General features: G+C 51.9%; 1 protein-coding gene across 1 annotated transcript; it reads right to left on the bottom strand.

Annotated features, from left to right (window-relative positions):
* Positions 1-1053: 1053 nt before the first annotated feature.
* RS1 (retinoschisin 1) lies at positions 1054-15780 on the bottom strand. The gene is made up of 6 exons (XM_030019707.2): positions 15638-15780; positions 7398-7423; positions 6981-7086; positions 2824-2965; positions 2495-2690; positions 1054-1354 (listed from the first exon to the last, which is right to left on the bottom strand). Exons 1-6 carry the CDS (start codon positions 15765-15767, stop codon positions 1202-1204), a joined length of 753 nt encoding a protein of 250 aa, XP_029875567.1. The 5' UTR covers positions 15768-15780; the 3' UTR covers positions 1054-1201.
* Positions 15781-16262: the final 482 nt, after the last annotated feature.

Here is a 16262-nt window from a genome sequence, read left to right as displayed (position 1 = left end):
CTAGGGATAAGAAGAGGGCACGAGAGGCAGATGGCCTGCCTCAGTGCCGCTGTCCTCCTGCCGCTCCTCTCTTCGCTGAGACTGTTCAGGTGCTGATGCCGTGACTCTTTGGGATGGCTGCACAGACTGTTAAAAAGCCCTCCGGTGCCTGCCAGGTTTGTGCCACAGGTGTGTGGGAAGCCAAACAGTGGCTGCCACCCCAGAGCCCCCACAGCCCTCCCACATAGGAGCTGTGGGGACCGCAGTTCCCACCTGGGGCGTGCTGAGCATCATCAGCTCCCAGGCGGAGGCAGGGACACGAGCTGTAGCACCCAGGCGGTCACCCCAGGGAGATGGGTGCATTATCAAAGCCTCCTCATGCCCCAGATTCCTCAGGCGCTCAGCACCTGCTGGGGGTCAGGCCATGGAGGTGGAGGCAGTTAATGAGAGCCAGTCCCTATTCCTGTGCCCAAACGCCCACAGGGAGCAATGCGCCCTGGGCTCCCCGGGATGCGTCAATGCACAACTAGAGAGGATACGGCGAGGGTTCGGCCACCCGGTGCACAAGGCACCGACGCCGGTCCCAAAAACAGCCATAGCAGCTCAGGCCAGAGGGGACCTGATATATGGGGACATGAGGTGATCTGAGAGTGTGAGATACAGGTGGGGCCCCTCACACCGGAGACGGGCCAGATCTGGCCCCAACCCTGTCTCAGGGACGGCAGAGACCGGCAGGAGGAGCATGAGGAAAAGCAGGGTGAGACGTCTGCCCCGGAACGAGAGCCCTCCGTGCCTGTGGTGGGGCAGCGGGGGGTGCCCGGGCTCGGGGACAAATAGCCCAGCGCAGACCTGCCCTCCCCCAGACAGTCCAAGCCCTGCCTGTGGACCTCATCTGCGTTCACTTTGGCCGCCGCAGCACGCGGCAATGATGATTTCCCCAAGCTAACACCCGGGTCCAGAAGCACCACATCTCACGGGATGAAAGCCACAGCCAGGAACCCTCCTGCCTTCCCCTGTGCGTGCTCCATAAACACCGATCGGCTTCACAGCAGGGTTTAGCTTTATCACCAGGCGTGGTGTGAAGGAACGTTTTATTCAAGACAGCCCTTCCCTTTGCAGGCTGGGCATTTACACGGCAGGACCGCGGCCACAGCTGGCGTTGGTGGCCAGGCAGGGCGGCTGCTCGGGCGGACACCTATGCATCTACCCCAGGAGACGGCGCTCAGCCGCACTTGCCGAGGCACTCGAGGAGCTCCATGCGGATGGCGATGCGCACGTGCCAGCCCAGTGGGATGAGACGGATGTAGCGGGCCACGATGGGCGGCCGCAGCAGGTTCTGCACTGAGGACGAGCGGTCCGAGTTGCCGTAGAAAACCTGGGGAGAGAGGTGTGGGCAGGTGGTTAGGGGGCTGGAAATCCTGCCCGGTGAGTTTGGGGTGCCTGTGCAGAGAGGAGGAGGAGGAGGAGGAGGCTCCCTCTTCTCCACCCCCCAGAATAAAGGACTTTAAAAATAGCCAGATGCAGACAATTTTTGACACGGTGACTGGATTTTCTGAGTAAGTCACTTTCCCGGCATTGTTCCTGCACTACTTCTGTTTAGGCTAGACTTGATCTCACCCCATTCTCTCTCATCTGCCTTCCCGCAGCAAGGTACCGCGTGTTCGGAGTGAGCGTGATTCTTGACAAGAGTCACTTGACTCTTTGCAGTTCATGAGCTGGGCTCCCAGACACAGCGATATAGACAAAAAATGTATTTGGGGGCCCTTCCACCACTGCTTGGTCATGCTGCCATGTCTCCTGCTGCCGTGACCTGTTTTTTGGGGAAAGCTCAGCATCCCCCCAGGGCTGCAGGAACTGGTACTTCAGCAAAGCCACCCATGCTGGGATGAGCAGATGGACACTGAGGACACCTGGGAGGCAGCAGTTGTGGCATCCCCCAGCCTGGCTGGGCTGCACAGGGGCCACAGGCACCACCATAAAGTCTCCCCAGTGCAATTTTTCGCTTCAAACCAGCCCCTTATAAGTGCGGTGTGAGACCGGTTCAGTTGTTTGTGACTTAACTAGTTGCAGATTTTGTCTCAGGGGTTTTTCTGCATCGTCACTGTGCGCTAGCCCTGGACATAGGGCAAAAGGAGGAGCCCCTGTTTTGTAGTGCTCAGGCATGCTGGGGTTGTGCGGCTGCAGCTGAGAAAGGAGTTTTATTGTGGAGGTGCCGCCTCCCCTGCAATGCCAGCTAATGCCCCCAAGCTTAATCTGGACCCCACTATTGTCATTAGAATACGTCAAAAAGGTATTTCGTCCTTCTGCAGCTGGTCAGCGAGGCACTCGCGCTCACCACAGCGGGGGATGCCCCCCTCTGGGCTGTCCCCAGATGTGGGGTGAGCAGTGGGCCCCATCCACCCTGCTGCTCCCACAGAACCCCCCTCTTGGGGCACCTCCCCACCGAGACCCGACGCGTTCATGTCACCAAACGCGCCACCCCTCCACCAGTGGCCGAAGCGTGAAGTCCACCAACCCGGTTGTTCCCAGTCTGGTCCTTGTAGTAAACCCAGTTGAGGTTTTCGTCGGTGCGGTACTGCATGCTGTACTTGGTCATCCACTCATCGGCGTCGCAGCGCCCTTGCGTGAGGATCCCCGAGATCACCTTCACCTCCTTCAGGTCGATCTGCAGCCACTGCCCGTTGTCCTGGTACTTGGAGAGCCACGCGCACCTGGGGGGACACCGCCGGCCCCGCTACATCCTCTGCCGCTGCCCCCCAGCGGACCCTCCTGCCTCCATGCTGCCAGGGGTCCCCCGCACCTGCCCGCCCACGGGGCCTCTCGGGGAGGCGTTTTTGGACTCACCCGAAGCCTTGGCCATTGAGGCGGGCCTTGTTGGCTGTCCAGGAGGAGTACCAGCCCGTGTACTGCTCAGGGTTGGAGCAGGTTATCTGGTCGGGGGTGACGGCACCGGACTCGAAGCCCAGGGGCTTGTGGTAGGGGCACTCTGCAGCACAAAGGAAAAAATACCTTAAGGGACACGAGTGGCTTTGTTTTCTGCGTGTGTTTGCACGCTTGTAGTCGACAGCCCCCGTGGTTTCTCTGCGCCCTCTCCTCCCCAGCCAGGATGCTGGGGATGCTCTTAAACCCGGATCACGATCCCTGCAGTATTTGCTGCCCAGGGGCCATGGGGTCCTCATTTCTGACTCTTCTCTCGTGTGAATTTCTAGCTCTCCCCTCTCTCTCAAACTTACTAAACCTGTGCTGCCTGCAGTATTTTGGGGGGGGGAGGTTTTAGTCAGCTGTTGCAGTCCAAATCTCCTTGCAAGCATGTGGAAGCAGATGCAGACTGGATCCATCAACCCAGATCCAGCCTCCAAGCTGCCAGCCTCCGCCTGGTCCTTGAGAAATGCCTGGCATGGCTTTTCTTGCTGGCTTTATCTCCTTCTGCTCCTCCATTCACTGTCTTGATTTATGGCTATGCCTGCACGGCAAAACTGCTGAGCCTGCTCTGATCATTCCTCCACAAGCACCCTCAGATCTTCTGCAATGGGGACTATCTTTGTATCTGGAAATGGTCCTGTCTTGTGGAAAACCTGCAGGTACTCTGGTGCCAGTGAGGTGTAATGCTTGGCCCTGCCAACGGCTCAGGGATCTCCATCTGAGTTTTTGCCTTCAGATCTTTAGGCTACCAAACCTGAGCCCACCGCTGTCTTCTGCGATAGCGAGAAGTTCAGCAAGATCTGCTGGCTGCAAAACCACAAGGGGTAGAAATACTCATTCACCATTAACCTTTCTGTGGTGGGTCACCGCAGAGTGTTCTGGAAGGCAAGCCTTTGGTGATGCTGCCATGCAGCGTGCCTGCAGGCTGCTTGGACCTAGTCGTGGGCTTTTCTGTTATGATCATTTTTTTATGCAATCAGGTTATCACTACCTATCTAGATACACATAAAGAAGGCACTCACAAATGTCACATGGGGATTGCCTGGGCAAACATCTACATCATGGGCAGCATTTTCTGATTTTGCAGCCTGTGGAGCAGGCGTGGTGCCCCCAAGGGTAATTCTGTCACATTTTCCAATTCAGCGTCATTCATTTCATGCATTTTGGCAATAAAGGAGCGAGCAAAGCTCTGCACAGCTTCACTCGTGGGTAGGACATTCCCTCACCTTAGCCATGCTGACCCAACTAGCGTGGTGCCTCACGTTAAAAATGACCGACATGGGGAGTGCCCACGGGCGCCAGGGCCTGGCATGACTGCGGCCTCCCCGGTAAAACTCCCCCGCGCTGCGGCCACGCGGTCGATGTCTCATTAGCAAGCTCCACTGGGTCGATATCGTATGCATCGATATCTCATTAACATATCTTGCTCAGTCAGCACCTCATTAACACGTTTTTTCCCCACGAAAACACGTTTCCTCCAGGCACGGAAACATCACGCTTTTCCGCCACGTTAAAACCCTTGCTCTCCTCGTGCAAGAGGGCGGCCGAGCTGAGGTGGCCCCGCGTGTTTACTACTCGGCAGCTTATCTCGAACACCACGCAACTTTACTTTTAGCAACACTAATCTGCAGACCACACAACCGTAATGCAATTAGCAGGTCACCTTCTGGCTCGTCCGGCTGCGTTACGCGCAGGGACCCACAAAACAGATGCCTGCTGCCCGCCCAGCCAAACTGTCTGAGCCATTTAACGCCATTACCACCGACCTGGAGAAAACTCGTGTGGTGGTTGCGAGGCCGGCTGCTCCCCGCTGGCCGTGCCGGAGACGTCTCTGCAACACCTCGGCTCGGCAAACCATCCCCAGGCAGTGGGGACGCCAGGCCACACCGCCATTGCTGGGCTGGGCTGGGCGAGAAGAGTGCAAAGTCCCCTGCCCAGGGAGGGAGACAGCTGGGAGATATGGTGACAACGTTCGTTATTCAGGAGACCAGCCTTCATTAGTCAAGGAAGACACCTTCATTAGTCAGCTACATAATGCTAATGCGTGAGAGCACCGCTCACACCTCGCCTGGCCAGGAAACCTACAGCCGCCCCTCTCACACACGTGTCCCTCAGCCATGGACGGACCAACCAAACCTGCCGTGTCTCCTTCCCTTCCCTTTCAAGGGGCAGCGGTTTTAAACGGGAAGAGGGAAGAGTTATATTGGACATAAGGAAGAAATTTTTTACGCCGTGGATGGTGAGGCACTGGCACAGGTTGCCCAGAGAGGCTGTGGATGCCCCATCCCTGGAAGTGTTCCAGGCCAGGTTGGATGGGGCTTTGAGCAGCCTGGCCTAGTGGAAGGTGTCCTTGCCCGTGGTAGGGGAGTTGGACTAGATGATGACCTTCAAAGGTCCCTTCCAACCCAAACCATGGTGTGATTCTGTGATTCCTTGGTGCACGCAACAGCAGGGTGGGACCAGGCTGTAGCAAGGCTTCGGATGGAGAATTGTGCACTGTTAAGGTTAAACAGCAAGAAAATGTGTGGTAGGACCAGGCTGGCATGCAGGCATAGGTGCTGGTGGGGAGCCACCGTGAGGAGAAGGAATTCCCCAGGGGCTGGTCAGGGATCTCTGCTGGGCTGGCTGCGGTTCGGCACTGCCGTACGGCTCTGCGGGGTGCGTGAGCATGCCTCACAACGAGATATAAAGTGTCATTTCTGGAGCTCTTATAAGCAATTCTTCTGCATCCCAGGGGCTGTCTCCAGCAAATGCCTTCTTCCTCTTCATACCTGCCCCAGCAGGCAGCCCTGTGAAGATACCAGCTGCAGAAACTGGAAGGACAGAGCCCAAGAAGCCATGGCCCTTTACTGGGGATGTTTGGGGCCGCTCTGCCCTGGGGGCGAGACACCACCCATGCACAACAGATGAATCCTCTCCTTGTAGTTTCTCCAGGCAGGAAAGAAGCCTGCGGGCAATGCCTAAGCTGGGTGAGCCCCAGGTGGACATGGCCTCCACAGGAGCAGGGCACCCAGAGGGAGAGCTTAGGGGAAGCAAATGGTCTGGCAAGGATGACTGGGAAGCCTCTGCGCTTGTCAGCTCCCTCGCGCCGCAGGAGGGAAACCTTCAGGTCCCACACGAGCGTGAGACAGAAACACCTGGGGGTTTTCCCCTCTCATTTCCATTTGCGTATGCCTGAAAGCTCTGCCAGTGGTGTCGCATCTTCTTGTCAATACACGTTTTTATTTGCTTTCTAGCCCATCCTGGCTTCCGCGCAGAGCTCTTCCAGGTTAACTCTTTTAACCTCCTCCTCCTTCTGGGCAGCCATGCCAAATGCTGAGCGCTGGAGGGGCTGTTTCCCCAGTGTATCTCCCCGGGGGAACCCGTGGGCAGCAAAACACACCTCAAGTTGTTGCACAGCCTCTCGCAGGAGCTGGGAAGAGGTGGTTGCTAGTGGGTGTAAGGGAGATACGGCTTTCGGCACCCAGATCCAGAGGGGGTGAACACCTCTGAAAATCTGTGTGACAGAGGCCTGAACAAGAGTGCAGCTTCTGTGGGACGTATGAGCTAAACCTGAGGACCAGCCGGGCACCGATAAAGCCTTGCTGGGGTAACACATCTGGGAAAATGTGGCAGTTGCAGAGAATAACGAGGACAGAGCTTGATCAGAAAGAAAGAATAAACTGTTTTCCTTGACCCCTGGAGAGAGGAGAAGCTGTCACAGGCTAAGCTGCAGCAAGGGAGAATGAGCCTAGGTGGTACAAAAGGTTTCCCACAGCAAATCCTGCACACGGCGGTAACTGCCCCAGGCAGCTTCTGGGAGCACCAGTGCTGTAGGGACAGGGCAGGCAAGCGCCCGCCAGCACTGGCCAGCCTGGGCCACCCTGGGTGACCTCCCGAGGTCCAGGCACGGCCCCTGCCCCTCTGCCCAACGGTGCAGGGTCACCCCGCACCTCCCACCGGTGCAGCTCCCCTGGCCCCCGCTGGCAGCTGGGTTTGGAACAAGTACCGCCGTGATGTGCCACCTCTGCAATGCAGGGTGCAACCGGGGAAGCTGTTGAAGATCACCCAACATGGCTAAAAGCCTGGTGGCCCATTACCTGGCATGCACTCTAAGCTGTTAGTCCCACTGGACCACACCGAGTTAGGACCTCCTTGGCAATCGCATTTGCAAGCCTTGCTGTGCCACAGCTCCAGTCTCTCATCCTAAAGGGAAGGTAAAAATCCAGTCATAAATCAACATAGTCATCGACAAGAGTGACACAAGACTAAATCTGAGTCCCGAAGCTTAGACAGACCTCGTGCCCACCTGGGCTGCTGCACCTTCTCTGAGCCCCGTTATTCATGCCAGCCCGGCATGAAACGTGGGATGACTCCCTCTTGGATTCAGAGGTCAGAGCACGTGCCGGGGCCTGGAGGCCGAGTTGCCATCCCTCCTTCTGCCCCAAGGCACTGGAGCTGGGCAGTGCCGGACCCCCAGCATTTAGCCGGCAGCCAAACCAGCCAGAGAGACTTACCTCTCCCGGGGAGAGGGCCATTGCAGCTGGGGCAGTGGGCATGGAGGGAAGAAGAGAGAGAGAGGTCAGAAATGAACATGCTGCAAGCAAACGTCGGGAAATGGAATGAACATTTACTCCTGAGCTGGGGACAAATAAATCAAGGAAGGACTGATGAATCTACTGCGTTTCCCCAGGCTGACTGCCAGCGGAAAGCAAGAGGATGGGCAGGAACAGGGCACTGCATGTGCCTGTGTCAGTGCTACTCCTGCACTGTTTTCTTTTCGATGCCTTTGGCATCTCCTCTTTCTGATCAGACACACCTGAAACGTCCTGAGGAGACCCATGCCAGCCCCCTTCGGCCTCTGCTTTACAGCTAATTTTGCCCCTATCCCTTTTTGCTGCCTTCCTGCCCCACAGTTTCCCTTTCCCAGTTTGCCCTTAAAACATGTGAGCTGATGAACTCCAAGGGTGAAAGCCCAGCCCGGTGCCACCGCAAATCCCCAGTGCCTTTGGAGGAGATGGGACAGCCTGCGAGGTGCCTGGCCTGGCATCACTCCTTCTGGACGGGATGGAGGAAAATGAAATGTAAATAGGTCTTCCCAATCCATCCTACATACAAGACTCCCTTTTTTTTAATTTCTTAGAGAAAAACAGTTGTTGTGGCCGTAGAGGAAGAGCCACTGTTTTTGTAACATCTGACCTGATTTATCTCCTGCCTGTCACTGAGTTTTTATGAGCCCTTTCCTTGCTGAAAGGGCTCTCCCGCTTCACAGTGAAGTCCAAAGCAGACTATGTTAGTAGCATTTGGACTGGCAAAATAGTTCCCAGACAACTATGAGAATAAAAAAATTTACAAAAAATAGTGCCAGGACTGCTGATAACTCATCAACACAAGTCAAATGTCAAACATCATGTTTTCAATGCCAGCAGGGAATCTGCTAGCCACTAAGGACCAAGCTATTGAGCAGCTAAAAACTTGCGTACAGGATCCATGAGAAACCTGCCATCTCCAAACAGAGGTTTTGTGAATACGAAAAGAGGATCTTTTCACCAAATGAATTAGACTCTGAATTATTCACTGAAATCTAGTTATGATTTATTCATTCATACGCTGTCACTTTGCTGAGCCTAGGAAGCTCCAACTAATGCTGGGAATTTACATCTCGCATTTCTGTAGCAAGTTTCATCTCAAAAGACTCATAAACACTGTGCAATTATAGTCATCTGAAATATAAACTATATACAAAGTTCCATTTATTACTGAAATGCAACAGCTCCTTGGGTGTGACACTGAGCCTGAATGTATCAAGAGTCTGAAAGAAAGACCCCAGAAAAGAACAAAATTATAAAGAAATTTAAAAAACCACCCTTTCTTTAACACAGAGATGGTGTCCTTTGCTTCAGTGTCCCAGCGCAGCATTTCTGGCATCAGGAACTTACCGCGTTAACCCAAGGCATCGGCCCTGGCGGAAGAAGTAAACGTTGGTCTACAATAAAAAGACGTGGCTTTTAGTCGGGCCCAAGAGGGAGGGAGGGGGCACCCAGACCCCATCGAGCTCAGCAGGAAAACGTGGGTGCACGTCTCCAGGTCTGGCCTCTTGGACAGCGTAGGCTGGGGGCCATGCACAACACCGCGCTCCACCTTTCCCAGCACAGATGTTACCCGGCCAAGCCCCGTGACTCCATTGTGCAACGAGAAAACCACGGCGGAGGTGCGAGCGCAAAGCCGCGTGGCACATTGCCACCTCCGTGCTGTCCCACGCGGGGCACAGCAGGTCAACTTAAACCCGCATGAGGGTGGTTCAGGGTAACGCTGCCTGTCCTCAGATCAACACGATACACAACAGGACTTTATCACCTATCAAAACTGTACCACCTTGGCCAATAAAAGCAATGCAGTGCCTCTCCCGCCGGCTTAATGCTCTCTTTGATGCCGATGCTGGAGCGGCACTGGCACCGGGGCACGGGAGCCAGGCCGGCAGGTGCTCCAGCCTGTGGCGCGGTGGCCTTTCCCAGCAGGATGGGCTCCCTGCTCTGGGAGCACCAGCTACAAGGGTGCAGGTAGCTTCGATACCCTGGGATTTGGGAGCCCAGCTCCCAGCCAGCACGGCCCGCTGTGCGTCCCCGCTTCCCAGCAATTGCCGAGCAGGTCTGAGCTCGCGGGGCGGCAGGCTCAGCTCCTTCAGTCTGCAGGCATTCAAGTTTCATCTAGAGATGTGTGGTCACTATGTGTTCCTTAACCTCTTTATTCTCATCTTTAGAAGACTGATTTTTGTGGAAAAAAAACTTTTGTGGGTCATTTCCTATTTTCCTTATGGCGGTTAAATGCACTTTGGCCTGGCAATGACCTGAGAAGTGAGTGGAGCTGTACAGAGGTGAAAGCAAAGGTGCCTGCACCTCTCTACCTAAATACTCACCGTGGCTCCCCTTTAGCGGCTACAGAGAAAACCTGGTAAACAAACTAGCAAATGAATATACTTTGTATAGGATAAAATATTTGATTATATGTGTGCTGGGTCCATTTGCCCAGCATGAGGAAGGCTGTATTGTGGTGAAACTTACTATTGTGCACTGTGTGCCTGAGGTGGGGAAAGGGGATGTGAATTACCAGACTGACGTAGGGTATTGCTTTGGGTCCGTGCTGAGCCCTTCAGCCTGCCTCCTGAGTCCCTGCCTGGGTATTTGAGAGCCAAGACCAAAATTTGGCACATCATTGACACATGCAGCTGGAAATCCAATGGCTGCGAGTAAAACAACAGGAAAAAAATGAATAGTTTTCAGGTAGGTGGGTGTACAGTAGCACTTACTCAACCACCAGGAATAAACCCTCCCTGCCCTGGCATTGCTTGGGTGGCTGCACCTGGTCAGCAATGCCTGCTCCTGAGCTACAAGAGCACCTTTTAGGGTTTTTAGGCTTCTCAGCTGGGGGACATTAACTGCAAATTAAGCAAGGGTGTGGATTTCAGGCACAAAAGCCCTTTTTTCAATGCAGCTTGTTACTGGGCCAGCCCTGGGACAGGCAGTGGTGCAAAGGCAGTGCCGGGGCAGGGGTGCTGGTGTGCTGCCCCTCTGGCTGTCCCTGCTGGGCTGGGGGGCTCCCCGCCTCGCTGGTTTAAACGTCTCAAATAGGAGATCGACTTTGCTTTTTTGAGCTAGAAGAGGTTAACTGCTAAGGGCTCTCTCCCACGAGTGGCTCAGCCATCCGACCGCCGCTGCCTGCGGCACAGGGGAGCAGCAGGATCGGCTTGGGGTAAGCACCGCAGCGGGTCGGCCAAACGTCCTGCCTGGGCAGCGTGGCCTGATAACCCCTGGCGTCGGGAGAGGAGAGGAGAGGAAAAGATGCCCTTGCCTGCAGTTGGCCAGAAAAAGTAGTAATTGATATGTTGTTGTGTTTACAGCTGTGACGGGCCCTGTCCTACAAAGGAAATGAAGAGGAAAGCTGGCTGCCAATACTCTAAAAATGTGATGGGCAGCATGCTTTTATAGTGAGCGTGTTTGCCTTCAAGGAAGGTTACAGATAATTGGTAATTGTAGGTCAGACAGAACGAATTGCTGCAATTCGTGGGAGAGTCATAAGTCCTGCACGGCCGCCGAGGGCTGTTGTTTTAAAAGTACAGGACTGAAAAAAATGCCAAAACATTAAAAAGGAAAGAGCCCTATTTACAGTCCCTGCAGTGCCCCAGGACATTCAGCAAACCATCAGTTCAGTGAAAGAAATTATTATCTGTGAGTGTGAGAGGCAGGGAGATAGGGCATGTGCCTTTCCTGCCCCTCCATCCTGCCCTGCAGCGTGGTGCGTCCAACGCGCCGCTGCGCACAAATGCCACCCCATAGCGCAGGATCTGGGGACTGGGGCTTGGGCAAGCACCAGGGGAGGATTTTGTGCCAGAGCGCCTGTCCTGGGGGCTGGGCTAGAGCACAGGCCCTGGGATGGCCCCGCTCAGCACCAGTGGGTGGGATGGAGGGGAGAGAGAACCCAGGGACTGGCCCAGGTTTGGGGGAGAAGGAAAAGAGCTGGCAGAGGCAGTCCTGGGATGCCGGGATGGGGAGGACACAGGTTTCCCAGGGTGGAAGTGGGATAAAGCAGCAGCCACAACTTGGGGCTAGCAGAGGAAAGGAAGGGGCAAGCAGTAGCAAGGAGGCTCAGCTGCTGGCATTTCAACGACAGGAACAGGTAACCATGTGTCTCAGAAAATTTGTGGTCATTAACGACGTGGTTAAACAAGAGGAAGGAAGGAGGAAGGTAAGTGTGGGCAGAAGTAACACCGCTGAACGCTGAGCAAATTCCGATAAGGTCAGCTTTGAGAAATCATATTGAATATCCTAACCATAAAGCCATGACAGCAAGCCATCTTTTTTTAGCGTGGCTAGAATTAATGACAGATACACAAGCATGAGAAAGCACATTATAAAATAAAACAGGGAAATAAAATATAACACAGAATAAATTCAGTCAATCAATTTACCGGAATAAGTTCACATAAACCTGGTCATTGCAGGCAAAGTATGTGGAAAATATTAATGACTTTGTTTATGTATTGACTTCATGATTTAGGTGGCCTAGAAGCTTCAGCTGGGAAATAGTTAATCTTGCTTCTCATCTCTGCAAGCAACATCTCAGTTTAACGGAGCTCAGAGACAAGCAAAATTATTTTCTCCCTGCTTCTCCCAGAGGAGAGTACTCCCTCCGTGATGCAGCGCTTTCCTGGCGTGGTAGCTCCTGCTGCATAGCTGGTCACCTGCTTCCATTCTGCACGTGTGGGCCATGGGACAGGGGAAAGGAAAGCAGCTTGAAAAACAGAAGAATGTGACTGGGGCCCCAGAAAAAGCTGTCACAGAAACGACAGAGGTGACTGGAATGAATGGCACTGGTTCCATCACATTTTCTGAAAGGCACACCATTGCAAGACCCTGTTTTCCTTGAGCACCACATTAGAGAGCATCAGGAAGCAGTTAGGTAAGGCGGTCTGTAAGCAACACAGCAGGTCGAGACACTGAAAAAAACCATTGCGGTACCTCTGTGCCCATCAGATGCTAGTTTGTGGGTTGCTATATTATTAACCTAGGCTATTTTTACATCCCAGCCCTGGAAATCGTGCCAGGCGAGCGAGGTGACTCACGCCAGGCTGCACCAGCCTGAGTAGGAAGGTGCGTTTGGGGAAGGTGCCACATCCCAGGCCACCATCGCACGCGGCGTTTTCCCCATCTCTCCTTGCCCAGCGCCAGTGGCGATGGCCCCAGGGACCCTGCTGCAGCCCTGGCCAGTCCCCAGGTCCCCTCGGCAGGCATAGCTCCCTCGCCCAGTCCCTTCGCCGTTGCTTTTGTTGTTCTTCCCCCAGGGCTTTTTCCGTGGCCATGCTAAGCGGGCTCCGTCAGACCGTGTCGTGCAAACAGTGCCTGTATTTCTAAAAAGTGCAGGCTTTAAATGGTCCTTGGGAGCTATGCTGGCAGGCAGAGACCCCCGGGGCATATGCAGATCTGCGTCCACCGAAAGATTTTGGGAGCCAGGCTGGCCTGGTGAAAACAGGGTGTTCATCCAGGGGCTCTCACCACCTAAAGCCGTGCTGGGCCAAACGCTTAGCCTCTTTCCCCTGTAGATGATATTCCGTCCCTGGCATGCCCCAGGAGGGCACCACCGTCCTGGCAGACATCAGCCTGCGAGGACTCATCTCTGCTCATCGCCGCCAGGCGCGGCCGGAGCCAGAGACTGGAGGCAAGAGGACCAGCGTCAGCCTGCGGAGGAGAGAAGGGCTCATACTTTGCCTTAAGCTCCTCTGTTGTGCTTTAACATGGCTGCTGTTTTCCTCCACCATTTTGTGGGGTTTTCCATGGTTTTGTTATTTTTGCTTCCATTTCATTTTCTTTATTTGAATTATTTTTATTTCACTTCCATTTTCATTCATTTGCATCGTGTCTTATTTACTGGTATTTATCTGAAAGTGATAAAAAACATTTAAATAATGATAATTATACCTATTTAATTCATATTCATTTCTCTCTTATGCCTGCTATCTCCAACAAAATTTTTCTATGTTGTGAAAATATTTGGAAAAACCTTAAATAATTTGAAAAAAAATCAACATTTCCCCTTTTCTTCTTAAGAGATGTATAATTATCTCTTTTTTTTTAACGTGATCCTTTGAAAATTTTTGGCAATTTCTGATCTTATTGACATGTTTGTTCCTTCCTGCTTAGAGCTATGCAGAACATTGCCTGCATGGTAATTTCATTAGATGTATTGATTATGCCATAGAGCGGAACTAAAGATGTTATTTACTGTGATTCGAAGGCAGGTTTGGGCCTTTGATTTTGGTAGGTTTTTTGGTTTGGGTTTTTTTTTTTTTTTTTTCAAAGCTGCAAAAAACAGAGAGGGGGAAAAAAAAGAAATCCGCTCTTTTAAACTGCTGAGGTGTGCTTATTCCCCGACGTGTAGTGAGCACGGATGGAGTAATGCGGAGCGGGCATGTCACATTCAATGTGCTAAAAGCATATTCATGTCAATCCGGGGCTCGGGGTGCTCCCCCTCACCATATGGAGGGGGCCCAGCAGCTGCTGCGGCTCTCGTCGCAGGAGCCCGCCTGCTGCACCATATGCTGCTGCTGCTGCTGCGGTGGTGTCCCCGGCAAACACAAGCCCAGCCAAGGCGCGGGGGCTGGGGGTGCTCCTCTAAGCCACTTGCTCTGCCAGAGAAAATAAGCTAAGGAGCTTTTCATGGCATCGGTGCACGTGGCTCGGAGGACTGACCTAGCGGCACATTCTCCATGGTGGGAGAGGCAGGAGTGTGAGGGGGGACCTGGTCAGAGGATCACTGCTCACTCTTTATCCAGAAGAGGACACTTAGACCACGAAGCAGAGAAAAACAGTAAATTAAGAAAACCAGTAAATTAAGCAAATAAATTAAATACCAAAGGAGCGATGCCTGGAAAGTGATCCTGCAAGTAATTTTTCACTGCAGGCTCTCTGAAAATATCCTGATGTGTGGGTGTCTATTAAAAGCAAGCTGTGTCTGGGATTGAGAGCAAGGTATGAACCCATTCCAAGGACTAATTGCAGTTATGCCACCCATTGGGAAAAAAATGCTGGCATCTGGGTAAAAACAGCCTTTCAAGAAGCTCAGGCACCAGTAACCTTCCCATGTGAAACAAAGGAGAGCTAAGAGATAAGGTATGAGGAGAATGCACAAATATTTGCTGGAAGATTAAAAGAAAGACCTATTAATTAGACAGAGCGGGGTACAGCCAAGCATAACAGGATGAAATGAAGGCACAGCCAGTTGAGGAACACTTTCCTATCCATGAAATTTGGTAGACCAAAATATTCAATGGAAACAGAGAAGGATAGAAAAAACTAGACAAAGCAAACCACTGAGAATTCAACATCCATGGGGGAAAAGCTGGACTGCCTGATAAATCTGTCCCACACTGACAGATCATAGTCTTTATACATTAATGTTGGTAGATACTGCCCAGCACTTCGCAAGAGCAGAAGTTTAAGATAATAGCAGCTTTGCCATTGGCTTCGATGAAGCCAGAAGTTCAAACACAACCCAGAAAATTATCTCCTCATTCCACAGCTGGGTTAATTAAAATGGAAGGAAACTGTGACCCTGAATTTTCTGGCTGTTTCTAGCTCCTGCTTACCTGCTATCACTGCTACATTTCTGAAAAGTAAATTTGAGAAAGCCTCAAAATTGATAAATAGTTTTCCCATTTTCTTGACTTATGATGGCTTTTTGTTCTTGAAGTGCCTTTGGAAGTCTTTTCCAGACCAAAATACCTGAAAGAATCTTTTAAAAAAGGCAGATCTCCATCAGCAATGTCTTGCTGCTAGAGAAAATGATCAGGTTTTGATTAATCAAGAGTTTTGATTAATGAAGGACCAGTCTTTCATGTTATACTGTACCTCATTTTTCAAATCAGCGTTATTATTTACTCACTGGCTCAGCTGCACGACAATTTTCTTTGCAAATTCATATTTTGACAAATTATATGGCAATTTTTTCACACTGCAATTATTTTGTGAAACAGAGTTTTACTACTGAATATTCATAGAGCTGTAAGAACGCTGCTCACTCATGTACATAAATTACACATCTCCTCCACAATTTTGCCTTTCCCTGAATTATTATGCTTCCATGAGAACATAGAGAAGAGCTTGCTCTGTACCCCACAGCCCCTGGCAGAAGAAAGAAGCATGGATGAAACAAGAAATACAAAGAGGGACATCTGAAAGTGCCTCTCAGGAGGCAAACTGCATACCTTTGTACCAGAAAAGAAGAGACAGCAGGACGCTTCCCATCTTGAACCGCATCTTTTCCTTCCTCTTTTGGGAATAGCTCCTTCGCGTGCTGCTCGGCTTGCTGGGAAGGCATGAGATTAACTTAAGCATTGCCTAAGCACCTTACTCTCCTCCATTCTCATGATTTTATCAAGCACCACCAAGCCAACCACACAATTATTGCTGTCGAGCTCCATCCTAGAGGATGTGTCATGTGTAACAGTTTTTTAAAAGGTAAAAAGTACTGAGGTACTGACACTGTGAGTGCGATTCTGATTGTGTATGCAGCCATATGTCCAAATAAACAAGGACATACCTACCTAGAAACCACATATACCCCCCACAGAAATGCAGATGTCTAATGCTTATAAAATATATGTAGTATATAGTCTATTGTATGCAGAATGTTTTTATTAACTTCCACCCCAATTATTTACCTCTACGGTATCGATGCCTTTCCTAATAATAGCTGTGAGTAGAAATCTGCCCTGGCCTTACTGCTCTTTTAGTCACCTAATTGCAAGGGGCTGAAAACTGCAATTAGTAGATCAAACAGAAATAGCACATTTCAGTTGTTTACTTGCTGAGCTGTAAAAATCTCAAACC

Source organism: Aquila chrysaetos, chromosome 7 (genome assembly GCF_900496995.4).
Source record: "Aquila chrysaetos chrysaetos chromosome 7, bAquChr1.4, whole genome shotgun sequence".
NCBI lineage: Eukaryota > Metazoa > Chordata > Aves > Accipitriformes > Accipitridae > Aquila > Aquila chrysaetos.
The sequence above is the reverse complement of the archived record's forward strand: the minus strand, read 5'-3'. Positions and strand labels throughout refer to the sequence as shown.

Coding starts and splice junctions, on each gene's coding strand:
- RS1 (XM_030019707.2), bottom strand. CDS start 15,767: ATGCTTAAGTTAATCTCATGCCTTCCCAGCAAGCCGAGCAGCACGCGA. Junction 2,966..6,980: donor CAGCTTAGAGTGCATGCCAG/GTAATGGGCCAC, acceptor TTTGTGCTGCAG/AGTGCCCCTACCACAAGCCC. Junction 2,691..2,823: donor CTCAATGGCCAAGGCTTCGG/GTGAGTCCAAAA, acceptor GTGTCCCCCCAG/GTGCGCGTGGCTCTCCAAGT.